Genomic DNA, 18,343 nt, shown 5'->3' with positions numbered 1-18,343 from the left:
TTATTCATATTATACAGCTATGGGAAAAAATAAGAGACCACTTCAGTTTCTGAATCAGTTTCTCTGATTTTGCTATTTATAGGTATATGTTTGATTGTTGTTGAATAAAACATTGTTGTTTTATTCTAAAAACTCCCAAATTCCAAATAAAAATATTGTCATTTAGAGCATTTATTTGCAGAAAATGAGACATGGTCCTTAAATAATAATGCAAAGAAAACAAAAGTTTTAAGAGTTCAGAAATCAATATTTGGTGGAATAACCCTGGTCTTCTTGGCATGTTCTCCTCCACCAGTCTTACACACTGCTTTTGGATATATTTATGGTGCAACTTCCTGATGCAAACTTTTAAGCAGTTTAGCTTGATTTTATGTGATCATCCCTTTCTTCCTTTCAATTTGGTAAAATCAAAGAAACAAATTTTTTCATCATTTTTAAGTGGTCTCTTTCTTTTTATTCCAGAGCTGTATGTATATAAGTAGCTCACTGCAGTATATAAGATGTGCTGTACTATGTGTAATGTGCTGTAAGGTAAATTTGGCCTAACATGGCCTATTTTAATCAGTGAAAGATGGTTGGTTTCTACTTTCTCTGCAGTTCTCTAGAGTTCTTCTCTCCCTCACACAAAAACACACACACACACACACTCACACTCGCACACACACACCCCATGGAGAGTACGGGCCCTGCTGGGGCTGCTTGTGTTCCTCCTCTATCAGAAATGCATTGTCAACGCTTTGGCGGCTCTCACCCTCAGAGACCACAAACTAAACAGCACAAAGCTCCAGTATAGGAGCCTATTTGTGCTATGCTAATCATCTTAGCTGGAGGTTAAATTAACATTTTTAATTAAAAAATTAGCACCAAACAAACACAGCAAAACACACTAATGATTAAAACATCTAAATAAAGCCGCGCGGCTTGAAAGGCAAAGCAGCATGAAAACACTTTTTATTGCCCCCATAAACTATGTCTGGGAAGGAGATTCCCATCCAAATAGACTTCCCTTCACTGGTAGATAATGTGGGGAGATGGATGGCGTGGCTGAAGCGTTATGTGATTATTATGTAAATGGCTTCGAAATGAATATGATGCCTGGTTTCCTTAAGTAACAAATCAGAGGGGCAAGTCTCTCTAATCAAAGCCTTTATTTGGCTGTACATGGAAGCAGTGCATATTTATATTTCATCATGAGCGCAGTAAGAAAACGTTTTCTCATTTCTGAAAAAAAAGAAAACTTTTTTGCTCTTATTCCTTTTCGAAATGAGGGGATAAAATATGCAAATCGTATTTGAGATCAAATATTTTCACACTATTTATTTAAAAAAAAAAGGCTGTAAACATCAAAGCAAAGTGGGGAAAAAAGTGAAGTAAAGCCTTAGCAGCAAGCAGAGCGATTCTTGAGTCTAATTAAAACAGAATAAGAAGAAACAAAGTCATGTGGTGCTCTACTGCTCTCTGCTGGACTATTACAGATGCTGCACTCCTTCTAGATCTGCTGTAGATGAAGCAGCAGCTGCTGATGATGATGATAAAGATGAGAATAATGTAGCAAAACATTGTATATAAAGTAAAAATTTAGATATGTGCATTAAAACTGGTCCCAAAATTCATATAAGCTTAATGACATAGGTCTGACCACTCAAATTCAAAAGTCAATACTTCAAACATGTTATATTGGCACGTTGAGATGTATTATCTACAGGATATCTTGACAGGACATTATACAATCCTGTTTGTGAGTCCAGTTTATTTATGACAGATCAGAGGCGTGGCCTTCATGACTGAGGCTCAACTGCATCCTGGTGGCTGCTGGAATTCTACAGTGACCTACGGTCCACTTCAGTCATCTCCACCACACAGACTCAGCAGAGCCGCCTGGTAGTCTCCTTTAGTGTGCTCCTACAAACACAGCGCACAACACAGGCGACGTCAGTAAGCCTTTGTTTTAACAACAACACTGTGTTTATGAGCGTCTTTATGTGAGAAACTTACAAAGATGGTCTGGTACAGAGACTTCCCAAACTGGGCCTTGAACTCAGACCTGATCTTCTTCAGGTCCACCTCACAGCGAGACACCATGATCCTGGTCACCACCTTCTCCTTCGCTCCTTTACTCTGAAACACACACACACGTGAACACACACACAAAGGCACATTAAAGAGTCTTGTGGAGCCTGATGCAACCTCACAGAAAGTCTTGTGCCACGTCAGCAGCTAGACCACAGAGAGCTGAACTTTTCAACATTTTTTTTTTTGCCAAACTCATGAGAAAAAGAGAAGAAAAAAAAAAGTAGTATTAAGAAGAAATGCAATTACCTTCATGGCGTCACTGAGTCTGTTGGCGAAGTAGAGTTGTTTGTTTTCAAAGCACTGGACTGCAAAGAACAAGTTTACAGACGTGAGATGAAGCTAATGCAGCGTAAAAGTAACAAAAAAAATCGTATTTCTTAATAAATAGTACAGAATTAAAGAATATTCCAGGGAATACAAATGAATGTTTTTTGGTAAATATTTGTTTGGTAATATTTGTTTTTTGTTTTTCTTTTCAGTATCTCTAAGAGTTGTAGGAATCAGCAAAGATTTGATTACAATTTTGTTTCAAAAACGATTTAATTTAATATTGCATTTCAACTATCATTATGATGAGAATACCTTTCATAACATAAAGCATATATAAAATGTGACAAGAATAGCACAATAAAACATAATGTAGTCACACAAAAACCTTTTGTGTGTATTTCCAAAAATTTTGCAACTTTAAAGAAGAAAGAAAAACCTTCTTCACTTTCAATGGAAATCAATGTAACATGTAAATTAATTAGTTTCAAGCCATTTTTGGGCATTTCTATTGATCCATTCACTGTTAAATTCTAAAACGTTGTTCAAAAACTGACCATTAGGGAGTATGTATGGTGGATATTGAGAATATTAAACTTTGACACTTCCATCTATACTGCCTACTTCATACTTAGATAACAGTCGGTATAAGGAATTCAAATGCAACTGGGATGCATCCAGGTTTAAAATCCAGTGGGTTTGATACCCATTGCCAGCACCCACTGTTCAGCCCTCCAGCATGACCCTTAACCTCACTTCTCCCTGGATGCAGCAGCTATGGCTGCTCACCGCTCTGGACACGTGTTCGAACAAAAATCACTAGAGTTTATGTTAATTCTTATATTTTTATTTGTTCTTAGCTCGTTATTATCCATTTCATCATTTCTTATCATTCTTATCAGTTTACTTTACTTTTACTATTATTATCTTTTAGTTTATTTAAAATTTTAAAAATTCTTTACTTTTTATGTGTCAATTTTTAAGGTCTTATTAGATTTTTTTTTCTTTTCACATATATATTTTATTCATCTATACTAAATGTCAATTTAAATTTGTATTTCTTTTATTTATTATTTTTCACTTTTTTGTTCCTGAGTAGTTCTAATTTCTTATTAAACGTTTTTAATCCCTTTTAATGTGTAAATGCTCAGCGGCATTGTAAATGAGTCACCCTCACTTCTTTCACCCAAATGAAAATAAAAGTTGTTTGACTGATATATTCGTAAAATGTATAATTTAATACGAACAGCGTTAAATGTTTGTCTGTACTGTAGTTGTTAAAAGTATGTACCCAATGTAAGAAAAGACTTCTCCAGATCTCCTTTCACTTCCTTCCTGATGCTCTCCTGCATGTCATACGGGCTGTAGCTCTTGTATCTGTCGAACACTGAAGAGAGAATTGATTGTTACACAAACAGACAAAGTAAAATGAATGTAGGTTTTGTAGATACTATCAAAGAACTGATCGGGATCAGGTACCTTTCTGCAGATGAGGGACACTCCTCTCTGTCATGATTGAGATCCAGGTTTTAACATCTGTGCCTTTCCTCTTCACTCCAGCTTCATACAGTGCCTGGCAAGAGGACAACATTGATGAGTATGTTTCTTATATAAAGATGTCTTTATTAAATATACCTTAAACACAGAGGCAATAAAAACCTACAGAGACATCAGGACTTACTCTGGCATCTTCATCAATCTTTTCATAGTCAACTACACTGCTGGGCTCAGCCCTCTTGGCCTGTTGAGAACCAGATTGTGTTAAAAACAATGCTAAATGTATAATAGTAGTTCAGATGGCAGGATAAACTAATAACGTATTTAGTGTGAAAAGATTACCCCCTACCTCCACTAGAGCCAGCAGCAGTTTAGCAAAGTCTCCTGATGTGTCTCCAGCCACATCCTTTTCCAATTCCTTCTTGAACACTGCACAGAAAGCACAATACATTATTTTTTCATATTTAATCCACATTCATTTATTGCCAGAACATCTTATACTTTTGTTTAAAAATGATCTTACGTTCTCTGTAGACTTTCTTTATCTCCATCAGTTCAGCATTGCTCCGAGAGCAGACGATCTCAATCAGGCTCTCCTCATCTGTCCCCAAACCCTGCAGACATGATACAGGAGGGATGAGGTATGCACTTTTCCTACACTCTTAAAAATAAAGCTGCTGCAAATTGTTATTCAAGCAATGCTATGCCACATTCTGAATGTTAGAAGAAATCTATCTAAAGGTTTTTTATTAATTTATAGGTTTGTCACACTCATCACCTTTACAAATTGGTTCTCAATGTTGCATTTTAAACAACATTATGATGAGAAAACCTTTTTTTTTTGCACAAGAATACACAGTCTCATCTGCAGTATTTATTGTATTTATTGTAGCGATATAGTTTTGCACTTTATGCGTATCTATTGTATTGTTCTTCCATGTTGCACCATGGTTCTGGAGGAACCTAATTTCGTTACACTGTGTAACTGTACTCAGATGTAATGACAATAAAAGCCTCTTGACTCTTGATGCAACCAAAAGTGGTTCTTCCACTGTTAGGCATCGATCAGAACCCTTACTTTTAAGAGTGTAAACTTCATTAATCCTAAAAAAAATCTGAATTTTATAATACTTTTAAAAGTATTATGATATTGTTGGTTGGGTTAGTCCTACCTTAATAGAGGCTTTGATCTCAGAGGCATCATACTGAGCAGTGCTTTTCATCAGACCCAGAATGACTGTCTCCAGTGAGCCAGACAGTGCCGATTTGAGGGCAGAAATCATATCCTGCAAAGGAAAAAGCAGAAAAAAAAGGTAATTTAATGATCCCAAAAATCTGAAATTTTAAACAACTGCAGACAATTTGGTTTTAAATAAGAATAATACTAAATTCTTACCTTCTTGGCTCTTCTCTCATACGCAAAGGCAATTTCCCGCCTTTGGGCATACGTCCGTTTGGTGAGGACCTGAATAATAGTCTGTTCATCCACACCTAAAATAAATATAGCAAAATCAAATCAATTTCAAATTAGATTATTGTCACATCATATTAACATAGATTCAAAGGTTATTGAAAAACTTGGTGCAGAGGTGCATAGTCCCTCCTAATAGTAAACAACACAATATAGAGACATAAGTAATACTATACATACTAGGGCTATAACGATTAGTCGATATAGTCGATAGTCGATATTGATTATTTAAATTTGTCGACTACAAATTTCATTGTTGACTAATCGTTAATATGTAACAGTACCGCATTACACAAAGTACTTTGGGCAGAAACACAATGGGAGATGGGTAAATATGACTCACTCACACAGTTTACACACAACTTGAACTTTTGAAGTCTGTGTCTTCAAAAGTGCCCAAACACAACAGATTACATATTTAATCACTAAATATCAGTACTCTCCACACTTAAACAACATTTAGACATTTAAATGTCTTTTAAATCTCATGTTCAACTGTTTCTATCATTTTTAGAATGAAGAACATGGCAGAAATAATTGTTGACTTTTCAAAAAAATCATCAGATTAGTCGACTACCAAAATAATCATTAGTTGCAGCCCTAATACATACAGTATTTTACTGTTTAAATTTACATTGCATTAATATATAAACTAAGAATGTACAGATTTACAGTTCATTTTGCTGCATATATAGGAATTATGTACAAATGATGAATAAATAAATAAATAAAAAAACAAGTTTATATTCATAAAGTTTTAAGAGTTCAGAAATCTATATTTGGTGAAATAACCCTGGTTTTTAATCACAGTTTTCATGCATCTTGGAATGGTTTCCTCCACCAGTCTTACACACTGCTTTTGGATAACTTTATGCCTCTCCAGGTGCAAAAATTCAAGCAGTTCATCTTGCTTTGATGGCTGTGATCATCCATCTTCCTCTTGATTATATTAAAGAGACTCATCATTTTTAAGTGGTCTCTTATTTTATTTCCAGAGCTGTATTTTTCTATGTATCAAACAAAAATAACTGCAGAATAATAAGAATAATCATGTCTAAGTATAAGATAATCAGATCATCACCATCATGAATTGGCCATATGAGGTTCTATTCTGCAGTAAAATGTTGTTTAACAGGCTGGTAGAGAGGGAGCACTAGAGAGCTTGCAGGCAGTAGATTGCAGGCTGCAGCCACAAAGGCCTCGCCCAGAAAACTTTCCATACGAGGTCTAACAGCTCCCAGACAGGATGGTGACTCACCAGCAGAGCTGAATCTGGCCAACATTTGGTCAGAATTAAAGCACACAAAGTTGGTTTTACGAAAATCGTTTTAGCTGTGCTATTTAATGCTGCAGGAACACTTAGAGAGCCATCTTTTATTACACAGTCAGAGAAAAGGAAACGTGATCATTCCATACCTTTGGTTTTGATAGCGGTCTCAATTCTGGCAGCATCTTTGTCAGGATCAAAGTCGGGTGCAGGAACCACAGTGGGGTAGGTGGGCTCGTTGGCCTAGGAAAAAAAAAAAAAAAGGGTTGAGTGTGTGAGATGTGTAGACAGATTATTCTATTATATACTTTATAGAAGTAGAATTACAGCTCAAAGCTGTCTTAAAATCGTGTTCTTGTTAATCCTGAAGGAACTTACCCCAAGGTTAAATGTGATTTGACCTAGGAATTCAGCTACCAGAGCCATCTTTGACCTTCTGTAAGAGATAATTCAGAGATAATGCATTGATGTTTTATTTTTTCATTTAGTTTTCATTTAGTCTAAGGTTTGTAATCCACTTCTGTAAAACCTCAAGCTGGGAATTGAGATGAGGGGCCTTTAAGAATTCCATGCTGCTGCCTGAGTCAGAGTCAGAGTGAGGGTTATGTAATCAAGTTGAAGAAAGCAAAGGTTATGTTAGCTCACTGAGATGAATGTCCTGTTTTCTTAAGTTCTTTCCCCACAAACCTAAGTGTGCTAAGGCCTTAATTCATTATGGGAGCTTTGAGTCACTTGACAGCATCTCAATCATGCAAAATCAACAGATGTTTAATCATTTTCAGCTTGTTTCTTTGAGGGATACATTCCTTTAAAAGGGAAAAAAGTCACTTTGAAGAATGAAATACCAGCTGAGATTTATCTGGCTATAGAGGATCAGTTGTCATCCAATAAAAAAAAGCACATATCTGGAGGGTACTGCCAGAGTGCAGACTTCCTGGTTATTGTTCCCCAAGCCAAAATCTCAGTCATGCATCCTGACACCCTTATCGCCATAGAAACCACACAAACATCATAACTAAAGCCTTGCACTGACTGAGAAGTGTGGGTAAGTTGGGTTCATTTATTATCAGATTGTGTGCAAACAGCAGACAAAGACTATCATTAGCAGAACTGTGAAAGGAGACACACCCATGAGAGAACATGCTGGGGAAAAGTCTCTGAAGCATGTGAAGAACAGCCCATCAAGATACTGCAACTTCTGTGCAAGCACTGCTTTAAGAAGCACTGCTAATGTACTGATAAAGATTTATCAATACAGATTATCATTAATCTCCTTGATAACAAATGTTATCACCACAAATAACTGCAGCTCTGGTTCTGTAATCTTAATCAATGCAATTTTTGGCAATACATGTTTAAAAAAAAGCACATTTTCCAGTACCATGCAAATCTGAATGTTTCTTCTAGATATATATTATATATATAGCTCTGGTAATAAACTTACCTTTGTGAGCAGCGTAAGAATGATGCACAGCAGAGTCCCAGCTATGAGTTGTGAGATGGGTGTGGTGGTTAAATACCAGGGCCACTGCCAGTATCTTTATTCCCTCCCAGCAGCATTCTAGTCCTGCCTCCTCCACACTGTTCTGCTCCAAGCTCAGACTGCCACACCTCTTTAACCCCCTGCTTTGATGAAAGATACTTGAGCACACACAGATCTGGGTGTAATTTTCAGTGGCAGTGAGCAACTTTTCTCAGAGGAAAACTATTGGAAACTGTGGCTCACGGAGTCTACCATGCAGTGCAATTAATAATAATTAAAAGTAAGTTTGGCAAAGATAAGTCATGTTCGTACCAAACTGAGAAAGAAGGTACACAGTGCAGTTCTACAGAAAACTATGAATGCTAACTGATATTTTTTTTGGTGTCTAATATACTAACACACCTAAACGTTTGTTTAAAGATTGCTATTAAGTCATTCAAAGACAAAGAAGATAAAAATAAGGGTAAAAAAAATAATAATAAGGGGTTTCAAACTTGTCATTAAAACCTAAGAACTTAATAACCACCAAAACAATTTACTCACAGATCACGTCAGTGCTTAAAATAGTATTTAATTCACCAGGGCTCCAGCACAAAACTGTGGTCCTGCAAAACACTTGTATCTTCAAAATGAAAATGATAACTTTAAAGTAGAATGAAGGAACTTTAATGTACAAATGATGAGTTTCCTTTGATTTTCGCTAATTGAAAACCTCTGGATGACCACAAGCCATCAAACCAAGCTGAACTGCTTGAATTTTTGCACCAGGAGCAAAAAATTATCCAAAAGCAGTGTGTAAGACTGGCTGAGGAGAACAAGATATATTGATTTCTGAACTCTTAAAACTTTATGAATATGAATTTGTTTTCTTTGCATTATTTAAGGTCTGAAAGCCATTTCTCACTTTTTGCAAATAAATCCTCTAAATGACAATATTTTTATTTGGAATTTGGAAGAAATGTTGTCCGTAGTTTATAGAATAAAACAACGATGTTAATTTTACATATACCTATAAATAGCAAAATCAGAGAAACTGATTCAGAAACTGAAGGGGTCTCTTAATTTTTTTTCAGAGCTGTATATTGTCATTTAAAGCATTTATATTCCTCTATTCATCATGAAATTGTTTAGAAAACACAATATAAAGACATATTTACATTATGTTAAAAAGAATAAAGGTTTAGGCAGGATAGTGACAATAATTTCACTATTTCAGATTAGTCCATCAATATGTACACAAAGCATACACAGCCTACACTGTATAAAGTATCAATATGTGTGCACCTGAAAGCAAATAAAAGAAACCAACACTTTAAAATAGTTTATATCAATAACTAATTTATTCATTCTTATTATACAAATAAAAGTAAGAATACAAAACATTACAAAGGTCAACTAGCTTGCATACATTTCAAAACTTTTAACTTTGAAGAAGGATTTTCTAAAAAAAAAATTAAGAAAAATAAATTATACTGTTTGCGTGGAATTTACTTACATAAATCAGTTCAGGAAAACTCCTCGTCCTCAAACCTAAGCTTCTCAAATAATAATCTACCTCGATCCTTCCCTGATTAGACCCACTCTAACGTAAGCACCTCCTGACGCCACTGAGTTCTGCCTACATATTCAAGACAAGAGTCCTAGTCCTATCCCTGCTCACTGCTCTTCTTTTTTATCTGTATTTCTTTCTTCTGTTTGTTCTTCATCTTCTCTGTCCATTTGTTTGGTTTGTTTTTTTTCTTGTTCTTTTTCTTCTTGTGATTTTGCCCGGGCACGGCTGCAAACTGCTGAGTTCCTCGTGGTGGATTATTTGGAGTGTTAGCATGCTTTGCTCCTTTGTTCCCTCCTGCCTGTTTAAATACATGCGTTACAAACAAAGAGAGTTAGGAAAGAGCCTGATGATACTGGTCTGTGGACTAAGTAGCACAGTTCACACATAGCAGTCTCTTAATTAAAGCCACTATTAGACATGTACAGTCCAATACATATCAAAGTCACACCCATTGCTGACACAGATGTGAAATTTCTTGTTCAGTTCCTGTAGAGAAGCACTGCCAAAATGAATACGTCTCCCTGGTCCTGATATGGTGTGGGCTAAAGGGGTATTAACCACCCAGCATTGAGCTCTGTAGCTGTGATCTCTGGAATCATTGCGCCCCATCCAATTCTTTTGAGATGAGGTGGGGTGGGGAATATGCAAAATCCTGATCTTGCTAATCTCACTGAATGTAATCAAAACCTCCTTAATGAATGAAAAAATGAATGAATGAACAAATGAATGAAGTTACACTTATATAGAGCATTTCTAGACACCCAGAGATGTCTTTCAATCACGTTTTACACACAATCATTTACGCTCATCACTCTTCTACAAACAGCCTGTGAAGCACGGCAGCCAATCGTGCACAGCATACCCTCAACCGGAAACGACCGTCCACCTAGGGAACTGAATTGGGCAGGATAAATACCTAAAACTCTTTTTAATAGCCTTCGATTTTGGGAGAAATAAGCAGGTGTCCTAATACACTGCCTGGACAAAAAAATGGTCACACACACATATTTCGTTGCTTTGATTGCAGCACGCACGCATTCACTGTGATATTGTTTCTATAAGCTTCTGCAATGACACAAGACTTATTTCAATTCAGTGCTGTACAAATCTTTCACCAAGATCTTGCAGCATTGATGATGGTAGAGTCTGACCGCTGCACAAAGCCTTCTCCAGCACATACCAAATATTCTCAATGAGGTTAAGGTCTGGACTCTGGTGAACAATCCATGTGTGAAAATGATGATCTCATGCTGCCTGATCCACTCTTTCACAATTCCAGCCCCATGAATCCTGCCATATTCATCTTGGAATATGCTCGTGTCATCAGGGAAGAAAAGAATCCATTGATGGAATAACCTGCTCTATATTCAGTATATTCAGGTAGTCAGCTGGCCTAATTATTTCAGCACATCCTGTTGCTGAACCTAGACCTGACCAACTGCAGCATCAATCCACATCATTTACTTAGTTAAATCCAGGTGGCGACTTATTATTTATTTATTTTGGCCAGGCAGTGTATTATAGTCCACACAGTGTATGTCCATTAGTTTGTGGTCTGATAATATAATAACCACTCTGCTTAAGCTTTTTGCAACAGGAAGATTTGTTCAGGCAGTTTAACAGTTTAAAGCTAAGGGTTGTTTTGGTTTGGTTTATAGTCTGTAATGTACAAGGAGGTAAGATAACTTCACACATCCCTCACTACTATCCGAAACCAACTCTCAAAAACATTTTTCATATCCCTAAATTAATAATACAGAATGTTAGCTGACGTTATACAGTTTCCTGTTAGTTTTTTGTGGTGATTAAGGGGCTGAGAAGTACATACCATAATCATCTAGTCTGGCAAGCTTTAAGTACTGAGCAAACTTTAGAACATAAGGGGGAAGGTGTGGCTTCTACCTCCAAGGCATGTAGTCACAAAGACCCCTGTTTCTACAGGTTACATAGAAGTATTGGCACAACTGCTTATTCATGGCTTCTTCTGAAAAAATGAAAAGTTTATCTTTAACTGCCTCTACATTCCAGTCAGTGACAAGAGACCACCCCACCTCATTCCCAACTCCCAAAATCATTAATGAGTACAATGCATTCATTAAAAGTGGTTTCCACAAACATTTGGACATAAAGTGTATATTACATTGTGGCGTGAGGAGGCGGGGGAGTTGGGGATCCGCCCCACGCCAGAGCGCACAGCTCTATGTGTCCCAGCTGGCCCGCATCCGGACTGATTAAGCAGCCAGCTGGGACAGGTATAAAACTCAGCCTCAGCTCACTCAAAGGGAGGACTTTGACTGGGGAGCTGAGGGCTGAGGCTGCACGGACCTTTAAAACTAAACTAAAAGTAAATTCTAGAGACTCTAGAGCCCCATTGGGCTGAGTTATGTTTTGAGTTTATTTTGGGTGTGGTGGAGGGCATTTTCAAGCCAATAAAGGTACGTTTGAGTTCATTTAATCCCCGTGTCTGTGTATCTCTGTGTGCTTCCTCCTTCCGGGTCACAGTGGTCACGCCCCTAACCCCAGGGGCCTACCACAACATATAAAGAAACCACATTGTTGCATGCACAGAGGTTCATCTGACTTCAGTCAAATTAAAGGACTTTAAATGGAAATAAAATGGAGTTTCAACATGTTTTATCTGGCAAGAAAATGGAATGAACAATCTGGCAGCCCTGATAACAGCAGTAGACACTGGTGTGGATCAACGAGTATGCTGGGAAAATGGAAACACCTCAGGGGAGACTGTTTATCTTGGCTATCTGTAAAGGGTTGTGCCTCTTCTAAGCACATTGTTGGGTCATATCTACCAGAGTTTATCTTTAAAGGCTATAGTCATAAAAAGAGCCTACAGTTTCACTGATATAAGGACAAGTTTTTTCTATAGCACCCATAGGTGGTGTTCTACCACACCCACCTAGTCCTAAGAGAAAGCAGATCGACTATAAATACCAGGGATTTCCTGATTGAGTTATTTTGACTCTCAATCCATTTAGAATCTTTTAATGCTAAGCATAAACTAATACAGATCTGATATGCATACAGTCCCCACTTTCTTTCCCCCCACAAGTATAAACAAGGAATAAATAGAACATTGTGATTTTGGAAAAGTGCATCTAAGCTGCTTAATTAAAGAAAAAGTAAATAAAAAAGTACAGTTTGACGTTTCATGTTTTTATTTTAATTCAATCTGGGCTGAAACGCTGCCCATTCTATTTCCATACACATGTGAAGGATCAGGTTAGTTCAGGTTAGAGTAGTGGTGAGACTGCTCTAAAGATCTGTGTTTAGATTTGTAGTGGAATTTCACGTTGCTGCTGCCACATTTAATAGACGCTATAGTCTCAGAACACAGGAGACGTGTTCATTTTGAACTGCCTGTGGGAGGAATAAACAGGTATGACTCCATTCTTTACTAAAAAAAACTGAAGACTTAAGACTTTGCGATTTGAACGAATTCTCCTGCTGTCTTTTTTCGATATGTACCTATGGGTACCTGTGGGTTCACCACTCAGCTGAATCAGAATAGATCTGATTGGCTGTGGAGTGCCTTTGGGAAATTTACAATGCACGTGATTGGTCTGAGTTTCCTGCAATGTAAATGTGCTTAAAATAAACACTCTCAAAGTTTAATAGTTCTTAATAGTTTAACGGTCTGCGTCAGGTCAGTAGCTACTGCACAACACCTAGCAATGGCACAACACCTAGCAATGGTGGCAGACTTAGCAATGGACTTAGCAACGGTGTAAAGGTAAAGTTTACAGAGGCAAATTACCTGTGAAATTTGGCTCCACATTACGTTCATTTGGTTGCCTGAACTGTGTATTCTTCGTGAGATTGAGCAAACCTTAGTGTGACCCGCTGTACTATGATGGTTTTTAAAGAATACACATACCATTACATCTCTATTGTCAACCAAATTGGTAAAACTCAGTTTTTTATCTTTGAGAACTCTCCTCAGTTCAATAATAGCCATTAACTGAATATTGTGGTTAAAAGTAAGACTCGAAACTGGACTAAAATTAAGATAGCTGTTACCCAGTCCAATAAAACATGCAGCAGACCAGATCAGGATATCCCTAATAATTGTATTTAATATACTTTACTGATCAATTAACATTTACAATTGCGGTAATGCAAGATAAATATAATTATGCTACTTACCAGCTTTTTTCCTTGATATGGACAGGGTGGAAATGTGCAAGGTGGTCTTTTGTATTTCTGGTGGAATGGCAGTATATGAAAAGGGTCTAAAGGAACCCAGGGCACCTTGGCCTCCAGAGGGACAGGGGGGCCACAGTGCACTGCCTGAAGATCATAGATGCTACGACTAGTTTTATTTCCATCATTGGCTTTGAAGATGGACACGAACGCTTCACCGGGTTTATGGACCAACAGGTACCTCCCCTCCGGTAAGCTGAACAATAGAGAGAAAGAAAGAAATACAGTATAAAAACAGAGAGTTTTTAAAACTTTATTTCTTTGCCTCTGAGAGTGGAGAAAGATAAGCAGTTGGGTGGTGGCTTATGAAACTAGTGACTGTCACAAAGGACTGGAAATAAAATGCAGCAGCACTCTGATTGTGAAACACACACTAGCACAAACCCTGTTTGGCTGCATGTTCTAGCAGAGGATATGACAACATACCCACGCATTCCTTCCATGGCACATGATAAGCTTGCCTAAACATTGGTGAACAGTAACAGGTGAGTAAGGGAGAATCATCTCACACACTTTCTCAGGGTAGGTAACAACTGCATAAAGCAAAATATTAACAAAGATAAAAAAAAAAAAAAAAAGTTCTTGTACAAGCAAACTGAGTAGCTCAACTCAACAGCATATCTGTGAGGAAGGCAAGTATAAGCCCTGTTTCATCAAGTCTGCTGTAACACAGGCAGAATTACATGCCAACAACGGTTTGGCTAAAGAGGGATCTGAATAAACAATGAAATGAATGAACATAAGTTTAAACCTGCAAGAAGAGCGTGAACTCACCTTGTGACTTTTTTCAGAATGTGGTGAAGCGTATTCAAGCATCTAGCCGGCCTGCAAAGCAAAAGAGTGGACAATAATAGGAATAGGAATAGTAATAGGAAAGACTATATTTGTATAATCCGAAAAACAATTGTAGTTCACATTGAGACAATCAAAAAAGTATTACAAATAAAGAAAAAAAAGTATAAAGCAATGAAATCATTACAGATTATTGTATATTTTGTAATAAATCTGTGCAGTTTGCATTTAACAAATTTTGTTGAAGCATAATCTAGCCTAATGACCACATTGTTTCATCATTTTGTATTAAATAGTTTATAGTTGTACCATATTTAAAGATCTGAAATAGCTACTACTGCTGTGATCACTGATTAAAAAGTAGATAACTAATACCCAACATCCCAACAAGACATTTAACATTATTTAGAGCACATCTAACTAGCTTTCCAACTCTTACCATTTTATGGAGGGGAAACTTCATTATAAGGCTTCAGCGAGGTTGTCAAGTAAGACATAGATTTAATCTATAATTTAAGAGTTAATCTAACAGCTTCAGAAGCAGCATATGTGTCTGGCTCACCAGAGCTTTCACAACCAACCTATTTCTCTGGATATAGAATCGATGTTCTGGTGCTAGTTTCCCCTCCACAAGCAGTAAAAAGATTGATCTTTTTTCAGGTTACACAAAAATACTGTATAATAATAATGTTGCTTCAGTACAGGGTTTAAATGAGGACAAGTAACGAAATAGTCTACATACTTAAAATTACAGGAAGTGTTCTGGATCCAATCAGCTGGGAGCTCCTGCAGCTCTGCTACCTTTGATGTGTGTGCATTGATGCGACCTACACACACACAAACACACAACAAAAGAGTTCACATTTTATATTTAAGTTTTACTGAAGATGTATATTATGTGGCCCAGACTACTAAACTAAAACAGCTTTTCAGCCATATGACTTGCAATCAAAAATCTGTTACACAAATTCCCTCCTGAAATGCAAGCAAAAATGAACATCAATGATAAATATTGATGATAAATAGAAAGTTTTAATATCTAAGGTTTCTAAGATCCGATCTCCACAATACTCAAACTTTCTAGAGAATTAAAAACAGCCAGAATTACCTTACTGTTAACTAAAGAAGCAGAACATATCCAGCATGAACTTCGTTTGAACACGTCATGCAGCTGCAGGACGTTACATCCCAACACATTCAACAGACCTGTCTCTACAAGTTTAACAAGCTCATGAACAGTGAGGAGCTCTCTGATGATGCAACAGCCACCAGAATGAGCAAATGAATGAATAAATGAATGAGTAATTACTCTCTGGAATGATTTAAAGAGTTTGGTAAAATTAATGTAACAATCTTAATTTTTTACAAAATCTTTTAAAATGATTGAATTGAAAAATATATAAAATAATATAAAGTGATCGATTGTGTGAATTTCCAGGGGGATGACTCTTAACACAGTGCAGACTAGTGCAAATGATGCCATAAAAACGTAGTAATTAATGGCACTAACCTGATGGCTGTGTTTTGATATTAAAATGAATAAAAACTAAAATTTTAACTTCATACTTTTACATTATATATCATGATTTCTCTTAAAAAAAAAAATCTCAATATGCTTGTCATATTGCCCAGCCAAACTCTAATTACAACAGGTCAACATTTGTTTTTAGACTAGACTTCAAGGAAGTATAAATTAACAATAACACAAAGCATGTGTTTTTTATAAGCTGTGTTCTAATGCATATAGAGGCTGAATACAGGTAGGATGGGTACACAAATGTATGCAAAGGCCTTTAAGGATACATAAGTTGCATCCTCGAAACTGTTCTATGATATAGGGGCCAAAAATGCATCGAAAGCATCCTGTCACAATAACTACATTACCTACTTATAATAGACTATAGGGACATAACCTAAAAATGTTTATTGCCAACTCTGTTTACTTGATTGTCGTCTTTGTTTAAAAACAGCTAACTGCTTTTTAAAAGTAACGTGTGAATGCATTATAATGCTTTTGTATTATCATCATATCAGTGGCATAAAATGGTCGTAAAATGACTATAATATTATTTATTGCAATTACTTCTGGGACAATATCTTTTACCAAAAATAGGCTGTTGTGACCTAAATGTATCATATCTCTGCTGCAGCATAGACTTTGGGACGCAGGTAACTTTTAGCAAACAAAAGATAGCTGACTCAGATCCCAGCCACCAGCAACCATCAGCAGTGTCTCTGATACAAATACAGGCCATGCCCACAGCCACTCAACTTAAGCGGATCATCAGTAGAGAACGACATGTACAATTCTAATAAGGCTCATAATAACCCACTGTTTAATCAAGGTGAAACAAACGGTGTAGGACACGGCTGCTGAAGTCCCATCCAAAAGATCTTACAAGATATTTCTAGACACTGAACCTTGCAGAGTCATCACAAGGCTTGAGGCCTATCTGCCTGACAGGACTGACTAGACTCCAACAAAGAAAGAGCAGAGCATTCAGCATTCAAATACCAGGGCAGAATTCCTTATAAAGCAGTGCCAAAATATGCACCAGCACGTCAGTGTGAATTAACAAGGGCAGGCAGGGTCATCTGTGCAGCACAAAATCTTCGCTTAGATATATATATATATATATATATATATATATATATATATATATATATATATATATATATATATATATAAAACAAGAACAGAACAGGCCTAAACCTTTTTAATATTTAAACTTTTTTATTTAAAAACTTTTTTCTCTAAATGTTCTTCCCAGTCCTATTCTAACTCTCATCCACAAACTAGGACTCTTACTAGGACTATTACACTATAAACAAACATATTGCACCCTTTATTTTTTATACATTTATTTCTAATTTTTATCCCATTTTCTCCCTAATATCTAAGGTCAATTACACAACCCACTCATTAGGACTCCCCCTATCACTAGTAATGCCCCAACACAACAGGAGGGTGAAGACTAGCACATGCCTCCTCCGATACATGTGAAGTCATCCACCGTCTCTTTTCGAACTGCTGCTGATGCAGCATTGCCGAGTAGCATCACAGCGCGCTGGGAGGAAAGCGCAGCGAAACGGTACCGATAGATCAGCTCACAGGCGCCTTGTGCTGATCGACATCACCCTTTTTTAATTTGTTAGCTAATTATACATTTTATGTCTCTTTACTTGTTTGCTAGAGCAAACTGTTCTTCAAGTCAAAAGCAATCCTTAAGGCTTTATCAAAAATTATTTCAAGAACTCTAAAGAAATCCTTAAAGAAAGTTAAACAGGTTGGTCTATGAAGAACCTTAAAAAGTGTAGAGTATTGAATCTACTTAGAGTTAAATTGGAAATAAGTTGTCTAAAACAACCCAGAACACACTGAAGATAATGGGATACAATACATTTTATATTCAATACAAACACAGTAGTTACATTTGAACTAATGACATGGTAGTCATAAGACACCTTCCATCAAAATGCAATCCTTCCCTTAACTGAAGAAATGATATGAAGAAGTTAGCTGAAGCAATCTGCTATAAAAAAAAAAAACAGATCTAGAGCATGCCTCCCCTGCATTCTTTCAGGATTGCTCAATTATTCAGACGATATCAGAAGTCCACGCCTGATGCCTCAGTTGGACTAAAATGCACTATAGCACTAACTGTCAATGCAATGAGGTACACTTGTGGTTGGAAAATCTGCTCAGATGTGCACTTTCTATAC

The 18,343-nt window shown here is 36.7% G+C and overlaps 2 protein-coding genes across 3 annotated transcripts in view; both read right to left on the bottom strand.

Moving 5' to 3' along the window:
* Window positions 1-1,133: 1,133 nt before the first annotated feature.
* LOC103044821 (annexin A2) lies at window positions 1,134-8,115 on the bottom strand. The gene is made up of 13 exons (XM_007246492.4): window positions 8,020-8,115; window positions 6,954-7,011; window positions 6,725-6,818; window positions 5,234-5,328; window positions 5,010-5,123; window positions 4,361-4,451; window positions 4,187-4,266; window positions 4,022-4,081; window positions 3,820-3,913; window positions 3,632-3,727; window positions 2,320-2,378; window positions 1,996-2,118; window positions 1,134-1,902 (listed from the first exon to the last, which is right to left on the bottom strand). The coding sequence occupies exons 2-13, from the start codon at window positions 6,999-7,001 to the stop codon at window positions 1,843-1,845; spliced, it is 1,014 nt and encodes a 337-aa protein (XP_007246554.3). The 5' UTR covers window positions 7,002-7,011; window positions 8,020-8,115; the 3' UTR covers window positions 1,134-1,842.
* The window catches only part of ice2 (interactor of little elongator complex ELL subunit 2), a 22,247-nt gene continuing 12,019 nt past the window's right edge, over window positions 8,116-18,343 (bottom strand). Inside the window, exons 12-16 of one of the 2 annotated variants that reach the window (XR_007437840.1) lie at window positions 15,363-15,447; window positions 14,603-14,653; window positions 13,772-14,024; window positions 9,554-9,908; window positions 8,116-8,201 (exon numbers count right to left, since the gene is read on the bottom strand). Coding sequence is in view for 1 of the 2 variants with exons in the window: in XM_022672209.2 (XP_022527930.2) it covers window positions 9,705-9,908; window positions 13,772-14,024; window positions 14,603-14,653; window positions 15,363-15,447 (593 nt within the window). In the remaining variant the exon portion in view is untranslated. Of the gene's footprint in view, window positions 8,202-9,376; window positions 9,909-13,771; window positions 14,025-14,602; window positions 14,654-15,362; window positions 15,448-18,343 lie in introns of those variants that run through there. The other variant, XM_022672209.2, reaches the window with a different exon arrangement.

Source organism: Astyanax mexicanus, chromosome 2 (genome assembly GCF_023375975.1).
Source record: "Astyanax mexicanus isolate ESR-SI-001 chromosome 2, AstMex3_surface, whole genome shotgun sequence".
NCBI lineage: Eukaryota > Metazoa > Chordata > Actinopteri > Characiformes > Acestrorhamphidae > Astyanax > Astyanax mexicanus.
The sequence above is the reverse complement of the archived record's forward strand: the minus strand, read 5'-3'. Positions and strand labels throughout refer to the sequence as shown.

What these genes read in the sequence shown, in the direction of transcription:
- LOC103044821 (XM_007246492.4), bottom strand. Translation starts at nt 7,001, where the DNA reads ATGGCTCTGGTAGCTGAATTCCTAGGTCAAATCACATTTAACCTTGGG. An exon ending in ATGAGAGAAGAGCCAAGAAG is followed by an intron (nt 5,124 to 5,233) that starts GTAAGAATTTAG and finishes TTTCCTTTGCAG; the next exon opens with GATATGATTTCTGCCCTCAA. An exon ending in CTCTGTACCAGACCATCTTT is followed by an intron (nt 1,903 to 1,995) that starts GTAAGTTTCTCA and finishes CTGTGTTTGTAG; the next exon opens with GAGCACACTAAAGGAGACTA.